Genomic DNA, 13403 nt, shown 5'->3' on the forward strand with positions numbered 1-13403 from the left:
TTACGAACGACAAAGTGAATAAATGTTTCGCACTTTTTTATTCTGTATAAGAATAATTTAGTTAATATTTTATGGTTATTTAAAGCTTTATATATATACAAAATTTAATTAATATAAAAATAATTATATAATTTTATATAAAAGTGTCAATAATCATGAAAAACTAAAACAATAAAAAATTTTTATTAAGCATAAAATTTGTTTCTTTGAAATGTAATATTAGAGATTATCTTGGAGCATGTCGTAACATTTATGATACATAGAGAGTTTTAAAATGATATTAAAAATTAAATAAATATTTTTATTATAATAATAAAAAAATTTAGGCAAAGTTTATCTGAAATTAAGAGCAGCAATTAATGTAAAAAATATTTTGTAAATAAAGTTAACACAATATGATATTTTTTTTATACAAGAACTAGCTACGATTATTACTTACAAAGAAATCTTACCAACCCCAAATATGAGGGATAATGTATTATAGCAGATGTGTGATGTGTGCGTGTGTGTGTTCTACATAAGGAATATCATATCTTTTCTAGAGAAACAGAAGTATACTAGATTTTCGAACTATCGCGAATGTTTTTCGATATAGATAAAATCGCTGAGAAGATAACAACTGTATTTGCGTTAAATATGCGTATATGTTATTAGACAGTTATCGTCTCTATCTTAAAATTTTATAATTTTTGATGTTAGAATTTTTGTCTTTAAATGATTTTCAGAATCCACTACTAATATATTGTGGTCAATTTTAAAACATTAATATCACAGTCTTTGTAATATAAAAAATTATTTTGAGATATCTCTTCAGAATGAATATTGCAACTTAATTTATTATTACTTTTAAATGCGAAGTTATTATGCAAATAAGTTATATACACACGTCATGTCATAAATATGCAATACGTAATAGACTCGCAATTGCTCCCATAATTATATAGTATTTAACATGTAATTAAATTGTAATTATAACATAAGCTTAAATTAGCTAAGATTTTATAAAAGATAATTACATAAAAACAAAAAATTAAGTAGAAAATGAGCTAATAAAATAATTAACTAGAGTTTTGATTCTTTCCGTTTTAACACTTTGCTTTAATTAATGTTCGATCTAAATGTATTTCTACTCTGAATTCTCTGTGTTTTGTCATTCACACACATACATATATATATACATATATATATATATATATATATATATATAATATATTTAGCAACATTATATATTTTGTACATATTCTAAAAAGATTTATATAAAAGATTCTATGTACAGAGTTTATGAATTTACAGCATACATATTGTAATTTATAACAAAATTGTCTTTTATTTGTTTTTATTAAGCATACAAAAATTAAAATATTGGCATATAAAATACGAGTACGTTTGCTACATGATGTTTATCACAGATGAACGATGTCTCTCATATAAATGTCTTTAATTAATAATGCAATTTATAAATAATTTTCAATTAATAATACAATTTATAAATAATTTTTAATTAACAATACAATTTATAAATTATTTTTTTATTTATATAATAAACTTAAAAAAAAATAAAAAAATTAAATATATTTGATCTTACAGAATAAATAAGATAATTTTTATTATTGTACGATAGATATCGTTCATTTATCATCACATATGATTTTATGTGACAACATTGACAGCTTGATTGACGTAATGTCACGTTTTTAAGACCAATATTTTTTTACATTTTTATGCTATTATAATTACCAGCAAATTTATACAACAGATTTTATCGACAAAAACATGAGACAATTTTAGAAATAGACGTTTTTTGATATTATTAAGAAATTATGATGAATATAATTAGAAATAAATCGAGATCTGAAAATACTTGTAAATGTGTGATATTTGAAAGTGCAAACTTTGAAAAATTTGATTGACCTAAATGCTTTTTATTTAAAAATTATTATTATATACAACCTTAATATTTTGATATTAAAATTTTTGTCTTTAATGACTTTAAGAATTTACTAAGTTATGCGTCAACTCTAAAACTTTGCGTATATTAGAATCTTATAAATATAATAAAATATTTCAATATTACATCTTTTCGGAATGCAGTTTAACGCAATTGCTTTTATGGAAAGTATTATGTAAATAAGTTTCACATGTCGAGTAATAAATATGCAACATGTAATGTCCTTGATAATTTCTCGATCGAAACGGAAATAAACATAATTATTTCTGTTGTTTTTTTTTAAGATAAAGGTAAACAAACAAAGCAATAATTTTTCATATTGATAATAAATTATTTATAATTTGAATAACTTTATATACAATGCATTAAGTAAATAAGAATTATTCATACATTTTGTTATTATACATTTTTTGTTATTAAACAAGACATTGCATTACAATATATAATATCGTAGTATTATAAATATCTTATTATATGTGCATTTTTTCTGGACTAGATATGTAATAATTATATATAAATAGATATAAAATAAACTAATATAACGCAAATATGTTTACTACACATACAATATATTATAATTCTATAATAGAATAACTAAATATATGTTTGCAGTATGTAATATAAAATTTGTTATAAATAATATTAAACTAATGTTTGAAAGCTAAAAAGTACATTATATATTACTAGTCAACTGTTAAATATTAATTTAAAGTGGTAGCCTATCTTGAGAATTTGGAAAAACTAGTTATTTTTTAGCTTAAATAATCATCAATTTAGTTCATAATCATAAAAATGAACTTCCACTAAACATAAGCTTTGACAGTTTGCTCCCTCATATTTTAAATTTTATCCACAAAATTTTATAAACGCATTTTTGTGCCAATAAATTGTCGAAGAATAATTGTGATATATCATAATAAAATTACTTATAACAAATGTTAGTTTTTTTGATACGGTGGTGGACAAATACATTCTTCGTCTAAATGATCTTTAAGCCATTCAATATAATTTGTTACTTTGGTGTATATGCCTGGAAAATTGCGTCTTCCACACCCTCTCCCAAATGATACAATACCTTTTGACACACATACATAAAAATTAAAGTCTTATAATTCAAGTTGGTAATAAACATTTTCTTTAGTTAATGGAATTCGATTTATTATATTTTAAGGCAAGAAAGTTATTTCCGAAACCCCTCAATTTGATAAATCGTTTTTATAGGATTTTTTTCAAAAGAAATATGTTGCAAACATATTCTATATATGCATCTATAATCGCAAATCAATGCGCTATGATCTACATATAGTTTTCAAGTTATAATTTTCAAAAATCGTAATAGCAATACTTTTGCCACAACAATTAATATACTATATACTATATGTACTTACATTCAAGAACGAATATATTTAGTAGAATAATTTGAATGTTATAAAATAAGTGTCGACAGAGGAGAGTTTTCGCCTTTCCGTTTGCACCATTACCTCAAAAAAATATTAATCTAAACCTATATTTCTAGTTAAATTGAAATTAGATTTGTTATATTACAAAATTTGATAAAAAATCAAAATAATCTCTTGTCAAGTATTTTGAAATCTCAATATACATATATTTAAGGACGTATTGAACAAATCGCCTCGCAAAAGTTAATTCAAAACACACATTAAAAAATTAAAATTAGACAGAATACGAATTTTAATTGATCAAAATTATAAAAAATTTACGAAATCAGAGTTCTCAAAGTATTCTCTCTCTCTCCCTTCAATGTAAATAGATTTCGGTTTCTAAAAATGTATACATTTTTATATATTGCCCAAGAAACATTTTTTATTTTAAAAGTTTTGAAAGCAATGATAAATTTCAACCTAAGAAAAAAATTATGGAACATACTACCTTTTAATTAATAAAATTCATTTTTATATTATAGAGTGTGAGAAAATACACATTATGTTTTTATTAATGATTAAAATACTAAATATGATTAATTGAAATACGATGTAAAAAGATTATACTGTTGCTAATCTTATAAAAATTGAATTTCTTTAAAAGAAGGAAGAGAGATAAGATATTATGCTGCATTGTCACATTTTGACATCGATATCGCATCAAACCGATAATCACAGTAGTTTTTTAATAATAATTGCAAAAAAAGCAAGTAAATCTAAATCTTTTTACAGTTTGAAGAATATAATATAACAAAATCAAATTTTTATTATATGATATAACAAATCAATTTTTATCATTAATTTCTCAGTTTGTGAATAATTATTTATTATTTGTCTCTCGAACGTTTGCATAAAATCTTATGTTAAAATAGCATAATTTATTAATTAATAACTTTTAACCAAGCAAGTAAAAAAATTTGAAATAATTCACCATGATTTGGGATTTTAATCTCTTTTAAAAAATTGGGATTATTAAGAATATCCCATTGAAAAATTCACGACAATGCCATTGATATTATGTCTACCTGTGATACAGATATCCTTAAAAAATTAAAATTTTAAAACTTAATATCTTGAAAAGAATCATAGTTTGCGACTTTTTTCTCATTAAAAAATCTATCAAATATACTTATCAAATTGAGGAAATAACATTCTTCCCTGTATTAACAACAAATTTTTAAATTAACAAATTTAGTGATTATTTAGACTTTTAAGACAAAAGTTTCTAATACAATATAAATGTTGTATAAAGAAAACATTTTATTTTAGATTTAAAATTGCTATATAAATATAAAATAAGTAGCATAAGTACGTACCTATTACTTCCAGTTGTCCATGAACTCCTTTGACATGTAATGGGCCTCCACTATCGCCCTTCAAATCAAAATAAAAGTATAAATAAAAATATATTGTAGCGCAAAGAAACAGAAAATAAAAGTAATTCGCTCTTTTATGAAAAAAAATCATTATTATATAAATCTTATATATACTTTTATTATATGTATATCATATACATATATATTATATATTACAATACATATATTGTATATAATGCACTTCTCTTCTTTATTCAGAAATATCAATTGTTTGCATTTATTTTAAACTTATGAAATACTCACAGAGCAAGCATCGCGTTCTCCCTCGAGGTAACCAGAACAGAACATATTTTCGGTGATGCGATTTTTTGCGTATCCAGCTTGATCACATTCCTCTTGTGACAAGATCGGTAAATTAACTTTACGCAGTTCATCACTTTCCGGTTTGTTTTCTCCCGTTTGACCCCATCCAATTACAGTTGCAATTGCCCCCGTATAATCGATATTTTCTAATTTTGTATAAATTTGTTATTATTATTTAATATTTTTTACTGCTACATATATCGGAATCTAAGTAAAGATTCTATTTTCTCGTTTTATTGTTATATAAATTTTGAGTGTAAAATTTGAATTTAGGAAATATATCAATGTAACAAATACATACAGAATTAATTTAATAAAATTAACGAAATATAGCGTTATTTACAACATATTTTAATGATATATATGCAAGTAATTATTTATTGCAATTGCAGACATTTTATATAACCGTGTGTGTTATACATGTAATACAAAAATATTATGATATAATCGATTTATAATATAACTTAAAAGGAATTCAAATTCTTGTGAAATTTATATATACATATTTTACTAATATCAGAAATAACTTACTGTCTTCAGGTAAACATGCTGTTCGCACGAGATCATTTATAGATACAGGCTGATCCATCTCTATGATCGCAATATCATTATTGAAAGAATAAGCATTAAAATTTTCATGAATAGTTGCTGATTTAATACGGCGAACTATAGCGTCGCTACTTATCGAAGGATGGTGGCTGTCCATTAAGACAAGTCTCATAGTTTTAATATCGAATCTAAAAATGATGTTGATAATAACATGTTAATATACTATTAGATGTAACTCTAGGATTAAGAAAATAATTCACAAATGTATAATAATTATCTGCGATTGTAATTGATTGATACAAACGGTTGTACGCAATGCGCTGCTGTCAAAACGTGCTTGCGTGTTATGAGACTTCCGGCACAGTGAAATTTTCCCTTTTTACTCATGCTTACAAGCCAAGGATAATTGTAAATATTTGTCACGTTGCCGCCGACAATCCGTGTCTTTCTTCCAAGCCCGCAGGCTGCAATGTATTAATAATTAATATAATAAACTGCGTATTAACATTCGGAAATCAATTCGAATGTTAGTTTGATTAGTTGCCTAATTACGTGGTTTCTTATTACTTATAGCTAATTAAATATTGTGTATTAATAAAAAAATGATTCTCTTATACCTATGTATACAGTAGACTTTTATATTATATTTGTATATAATTATAAATATATTTTTATTAATTTATATACATATTTATTAAAATTATTTTATAATTAAATATATGTCGCTCAGATACCTTACTTATCTCAAATGCTTTCACTTACTACAATCTTTACAGACGTTGGGCCTTTTGGAAGAGGATGCAGAGATGGGATCGAAATCGATATAAGATACTTCGTCTATTGTCGGACGATCATGATGAATCTCAGCATTCGTAATATTGTAGTGCACTTGAACGTTTGAGGCAGGGAAATTTCGTCTATTCTCCGTTGCCTGCAAAGGGCATAGGAATGATTAGATTTCTCATCTAAATTATCAATTCCACTTGCTTACTTTAATTTTTAAGATTGCGTGTAAGTATAAATATTTCTTTACTAGAATATCTCTTTTACTAAATAAAGAAATAATTATTTTGCAATAATTATATAATATTTTTAATAATTGTAATATTTACAAACTGTTTATACTTCTGGGCAAATAATAAAGAATATAAAAGAAAAATTAAAAATAATTCAAGAGAAATATGTATTAAATCTGTAATATAAATTAAATTAAATTATATTATAATAAGTAATTTGATAATTTGCACATGTCAAAATAAATTCAAGACACTTAGCATAAGAGGCAATATAAAAATAATACCATATTAGATTAATTTAATGATATGTTGACATTTTATTTAAATTAACTAATAAATTTAACAGTATTACAACGTTCAATGATTAAAATGTAGTTTGAAACAGACGAGAATATAATACTCCGCCGCTGTTACTACGACGTATTGCTACTACACACACTAATCTCTCTTTCTAGTAAACATAACACATTCATATAATGGTTATTTAACTTACCACGTGAGGCAACGCGTAGACGCAACAGCTCAGGCATAGAAAGAGCGCGAACATGTATTCCATTCTTGCATAGCCGTCCATGCCGTGTTCTTGTATGCGGTTTCCGGTAATTGAGGCCCGTGCACGTGCTTACACCCGTGGCGCGAAAAGTCTAAAGGTATCCTGGTCGTTTTGCCGTTTTATAGTAAATTATAACTAATGAAGGAGAACCCACAAGAGCCGCGAGTGTGTCTCGGTGGGGATCGTCAACCTTGAGTGGTGCGTTTGCATTGGCAGATGTTACATGTGACAGCTTTTAAATCACCCGGTCGGTGTACGCGTCCGTTGTCTCTCACCTGCACAGGGTACAGACACAATGAGAATTTGCAGGCGCATAAAGGTACGCACGAGGCGAGACGGTATGTATGGCGCAATCGACTCATCGACCACCACGAACCCGTCCAATGTCAACCCGGTCCACCTCTTCACGGCGACCCTTCTTTTCAGGGATCCACCGAGACTGGATCAATGTCAATTTCGTCAGCGGATGAACATCACCGCTCCTCGTGACCGTCACGGTTCATTGTCGCGGTGTGACGACGACGACGACGACGACGACAATAATAATAATAATGATGATGTTGATGATGGTGATGGGTTGTTTTCGTCGCGCTGATAGCTCGCGCGAGCGAGACAACTAATTGCAGGGATTTCACTCGGCGCACTTTAACACCTCGCGTGAATCTCATTTTTATTGTTGAATTCCGTAAGACGCTTTCTTCCAGTGCGCGTTTACAAGGTTACATCCTTCCCGAAGAAAGTGATTTGCTTGGAATTTTTTACCGCGCGAGCACTCGACGCTAAGATCGATCGCATTATATATTTTTAGGACTATTTTCTGTTTTACATGCAGCTATTACTTTAACAATTATCATATATATGTGCATGAGTTATTATATTATATCATAGCCTTATATAAACTCGAATCTGTTATAAAATTATAGTTTTATAACATATGGATACCGCGAAACCATGAAAGTAGGATGCTGTTGCAATTTCAATTAGGTCAATATAATTGTGATTTGTCAATAATTCTCATGAAAGACGAAGTTATCTCGGGTCATTAACTTGCTGCAATTGTAAAGATGCCATGAAGTTGTGAGTTAATAGAACGTTTAAATTATCATATGGTTCTTAGATCGTGTAATGTGGAAGAAAACGCATTAGAAGAATTCACGCAATACAAACATGCAATATCCGGCACGAAAGACACCGTAAGAAAGTATTCCATTAAAAATGTTGCAATTTCCTCAGCGCAAAATTTTTAATTTGTTCCGCATCATTTTTTGATACTTGCACATTCGCGTTTTGTTCAACACGAACGGAAAAAAACATCATCTTGCGACTTATTAACTTACAGATGATTTTACTTTCACTGCGAATTATACGCATCTTCCTTCTCCCTCTTCTCCTTTTCGGCATGCAATTTTCAGCTGACGTCAAAATTGCATCCAGGTAGAAATGCGAAAGTGTTCCTCTCGAAACGCTCACCACGAAAGTCTCAGATGAAATAAACGATTTAAAATTCACCTTTGATTCGTTACCAAGAATTTTCATTGCTTTGATATACACACACACAAACATATACATAAATGTTTTTGTTTTTTATTTCAAATGTCGATAACATACATACATATAAACTTTGAAATTTCTCGTAATAAATTAAATGTGAATTTTAAATATATGTCTTTTTTCTTTTATTTCAAAGATTGATAACAAATATATAAATGTATATATATATATATGTTTTATGTACTATCATGATTAATTTTAATTAAATATATAGCAATTAAAATTAAATATTGTTTTATAGATTACATTTTACTGTGACACTATTATTTTTTGTACAATTGTTTTAATTGATCAATTACTTTCATATAATTATTAAACATTATTTCTTTTTATTATATATTAATGGTTTTTATGTATTCTCTAATTCTATTTGGAAATAAAATATAATCATGTTCCGCAGTATATGTGACAAAAAATTCGCAATGTAAACAAATTGCATCGCGCATACAATCTAACCCTGAAGATACGTGAAAAATAAAGCAAGGCTTCTGATAAAGTTAGACACACATTAAGACAATAAGGTAATGCGCGTCTCGCCCGCATGAGGGTCGCGTTACCTATATACCTTGACCCACTGTTACAAGTTACAGGTGATGTATAATATCTTGCCCTGCCGCATCTTATCTCATTTGTTCAGCACTAATCGAAGTTATGATAAGCCAGGTCGGAGAGATACTAACAAAGGCAAGGGCGAGGATCTGTCAAAGGATATGTGACATGTTACTTGATATATTACATACATATGTTATTATGTACATGTGACATTCTTACACAATATTTGTTCTATTTTTCTCTCCTTCTCTGCTGTCTCTTTCTCTCCTCTTTTCTCATGAAGTTAATCAAATGCGATTTATCATGTTTCCTAAATATTTAATTAATTTAATTATAAAAATTAATTTAATTAATTTAATTATTCCATTTATTCTATTCTACAGATGATTATATATTAATTCATAACACATTTCTTTTTATACATATATGTACTATTATACTTAAACATTAGTAAATGTTCTACTTATTTTATATTTAAGAAAATAAAATTTTGGCAAGTGATATTTATCTCTCATATTTTTTTAAAAACATTAATTTTTTGACAATAAGAACACAATTTTATTCATAAATTATGAAAAATTTTATGGAAAGATATTGAATGCAAAAAATAATATGTTTTACATATTTTTTGAATAAATTTCTTTTAACTAGATCATTTTATTTTTCTCCTTTATACTGGTTTTTAAAGAGAAATTACGAGAGAAAAAAAGGAATCAGCTGAGCAAGATACATCATCTTTTGTAAACCGATAGGTTTAACAGATCTTTTATGTGCTTATAACATTTGTTTGAGGTGAATTTACATATCGCTAGCCTAAATTTTCACTCCTGCTACCGGCTTGTCCACTATTCCGTATAAATAAAGACGTGACACCGAATCGGAGGCTTGTGTGAAAGTATATGTTGCCTCGGCAGGAAGTGTTGTGGATCAGATCAGTTCAACACTCCTTCTTGAAGTGCTCAATAACGCAGTAATACCGTTAGTGTGATATTTTAAAGTGCAAGAAACAATGTTGCTTCGATTTATGTTATTATTAACATTTGCCGCAACAGCGTTAACAGCTACCATTGACAATGAGGTATCGTCGATGTTAATAATGTGATATTTTTGCATATTTATGAACAAATTATAAGACAATTCGTAAATTAACTTATGCTAAAATAAAATATAAAAATATTTGAAATGGAAATATGATAGGAATACACACAAATTATATCTTTTAGATTTTTATTTTATTTCTTTCGAATTTTTTAATTCAAAGTGAATTGTTCTTTAACCAAAATTTTATATTAGTAAAGTAGTACATATTAGATTTTCTCAAACTTAATTCATGTACATGCAAAATGTTTTGTTGTTCAACATTATTTGAAAATATTTATTTTATTAAAATTATTATGGATGATAATTCACGTATTAAAAGTTTAAAAATATTCTATATAATTAATTTTAGTTTATATAATAAAAATTGCAATCTAAATATTTTAATTTAAAAAATATATTAAATAGCAGTTGCAGACAAACTCAACTTTACCCGCAAAAGAGCAAAACTTAAATAGCACAAGTGAAATCAATAACGAAAAAGGATTCTGGGAATGGTTGGCAGATGTAGTAGTGCCGAAACCACCAACAGTTCCACAACCTCCACAAATAGAAAAATGTACAAAATGCAGTAAGTTTAAATTTATTATTTTTTAAACACATTTATATAAATTTTATTTTTAAAAAATAATATTTAATTATATACTCTTTATTATTATCATATATTTTCTATGTTATTTATTCTACTTGTTTCAATATTATTAAAAATTTTAAATTACAATTTAATAATTACAGGATGCAATTATTTGAGCTGGATTTAAAATAGTCTTGTGATTGTATCGATTTTATGATTATAAAATATAATATGAAAAAAGACAAAATAAAATATTTATAAAATAATATTAATATATATAAACGCATTTTTTAAAAATATATTATATTATAGAAAAAATTATTTATTTTAATCAAATTGTATCATTAATAAAGCAAAAAAAATATTTACTTTTGGAGTATGAGAAAGAGAAAGAGAGAAAGAGAGAGAGAGAGAGAGAAAGAGAGAAAGAGAGAGAGTAAGATATACTAGTTCTTAATTTATAGCTTGCGGTTTGACGAACAAACATAATCGTATTGTCGGAGGCGTCGAAACACTCGTCAATCAGTATCCTTGGATGGGTCTACTGATGTATAGAGGACAATTTTATTGCGGTTGTTCAGTCATAAATTCACGATACGTGTTGACAGCAGCTCATTGCATTGATAGGTAATTTACTTGTTCATGTTGGGTTTTGGCCATTGTTAAATGCATCTGTGCAAAATACAGTCGATATAATCAATCAGGTTTTTTTTCATAACAGATTCGATGGAAGTAGAATGACTGTCCGAATATTCGAGCACGATCGGAATTCGACTAGTGAAAGCAAAACGCAAGATTTCAAAGTGGAAAAAATAATAAAAAATAGTGGTTATTCGACTACTAATTACAACAATGATATTGCACTTATTAAGCTAACAGATTCTATCAAGTTTCAGGGTTCGATGCGACCTGTCTGTCTTCCGGAACCAGGTAATATTTAAATTTTAAAGCTGATTTTATCAAAAATTAATAAATAAAAAAATAATATATTATTTCTTAAACATAGGTGAAATATATATAAAGTGTGTTGAATTAAATTTTTTTTTAATTTGCATGAAGTTAAAAGTTTAAAAGCTAAGAAAGATAACTTATAATATAAATTTAATTAAATGGTAGATTACATCGTTTATCTGTTTTCAGGGAAAACCTTTGCTGGTGACAAAGGTATAGTGACCGGATGGGGCGCTATCAAACAAGGTGGGCCGGTATCAAGCACTTTGCGAGAAGTAATCGTTCCTATTCTTTCGAACGCGGAATGTCGCAATACGCAATATCCATCTCGTAAAATCACAGATAATATGCTGTGCGCGGGTTACCAGCAAGGCGGCAAAGATTCCTGTCAAGTAAGAAAATTCTACTGGACTTCTATTTTGTTTTTTATTAGTATATGTTGTATATACATTATCGTAAATAAAAAAATTACGAGGAATAATAATGTGAAAATTTTTTGTATTATTAGGGAGACAGCGGTGGTCCATTGCACGTAGAAAAAAATGGCGTTCATCAGATAGTTGGTAAGTTTAACTTCAAATTGCGTTAGTTATCTAATCTAAGCAAGACTCGAGAACTTGTTGGATGTAAGGAAACTTTTCGTTAAAGCTTGAAGTACTTTTACGCGAAATAAGGTAAACAAGTTTAGAAATAAAAATTCTTCAATTTCGCAGGAGTAGTAAGCTGGGGAGAAGGTTGTGCTCAACCTGGGTACCCTGGAGTTTATAGCAGAGTAAATCGATTTCTTACATGGATTGCATCCAACACGGAGGGTGGTTGTTATTGTTAATATACAATAGTTAATATAGACTGACATATTTATTTCAGTTAATTTTACGTAATACATGTATTTAATAATAATGAGAAATACTCAACGTAAGCCATGGAAATAGCCAATAAAATGTACAATAAAGCACGTACAGTTAACGCTTTTCAATAGCTATCAACACTTTGAGAAAAGTGTAATACTCAATCATATATTAGGTACATTGTTAGTTATTTTTTACATTAAAATTATTTAATTATATGAAACAACATCTTTTTATCACACATCTACAATATTTGCGGTTTGTGTAATATATTGACGCTATTGAATTGGAAAGTTTAATGTTGCGTTGTGCATATAATTATAAATTTATAGCATCATAAGATAATATAATTATTTAACTTATATTTATTTTTTTTTATTATATATGTATTTGTATATGTAATATTGTTGTTGTTAATTAAATTAATTTAATGTTTTACAATTACATTATAAATAATTATATTTAATGCGCGACTTTATAACATCTTACATTATGTACATAAACGTATATATGGCAATTGAAAATTAAGGCACGCGCACTCCTCTTTACATTGATCAATACTCACAATAAGTACATCGAAGAAGAAAGTAACAAGACTTTCTCTGTTTCTTTCTATTGATTTGGTATTTCAGTGAAAATTTA

General features: G+C 27.2%; 2 protein-coding genes across 3 annotated transcripts; one reads left to right on the forward strand and one right to left on the reverse strand.

Annotated features, from left to right (window-relative positions):
* Window positions 1–2430: 2430 nt before the first annotated feature.
* Window positions 2431–8661, reverse strand: LOC146720864 (trypsin-like). Its single transcript, XM_085487726.1, has 8 exons — window positions 8525–8661; window positions 7128–7462; window positions 6381–6549; window positions 5923–6082; window positions 5601–5806; window positions 5010–5215; window positions 4707–4764; window positions 2431–3023 (listed from the first exon to the last, which is right to left on the reverse strand). Exons 2-8 carry the CDS (start codon window positions 7206–7208, stop codon window positions 2887–2889), a joined length of 1017 nt encoding a protein of 338 aa, XP_085343852.1. The 5' UTR covers window positions 7209–7462; window positions 8525–8661; the 3' UTR covers window positions 2431–2886.
* A 1375-nt stretch (window positions 8662–10036) lies between these two features.
* Window positions 10037–13101, forward strand: LOC114941947 (trypsin-1). 2 transcript variants are annotated; one of them, XM_029317158.2, is made up of 7 exons: window positions 10037–10368; window positions 10800–10959; window positions 11427–11589; window positions 11684–11892; window positions 12103–12305; window positions 12422–12476; window positions 12627–13101. In XM_029317158.2, the coding sequence occupies exons 1-7, from the start codon at window positions 10300–10302 to the stop codon at window positions 12740–12742; spliced, it is 975 nt and encodes a 324-aa protein (XP_029172991.1). In that variant the 5' UTR covers window positions 10037–10299; the 3' UTR covers window positions 12743–13101. The 2 variants fall into 2 exon arrangements, with proteins under 2 accessions (XP_029172991.1, XP_029172983.1); XM_029317150.2 differs by having other exon boundaries at window positions 10040–10368; window positions 10797–10959.
* Window positions 13102–13403: the final 302 nt, after the last annotated feature.

This window comes from Nylanderia fulva, unplaced genomic scaffold (genome assembly GCF_048542155.1).
Source record: "Nylanderia fulva isolate GAGA-0341 unplaced genomic scaffold, ASM4854215v1 Scaffold6, whole genome shotgun sequence".
Taxonomy (NCBI): domain Eukaryota; kingdom Metazoa; phylum Arthropoda; class Insecta; order Hymenoptera; family Formicidae; genus Nylanderia; species Nylanderia fulva.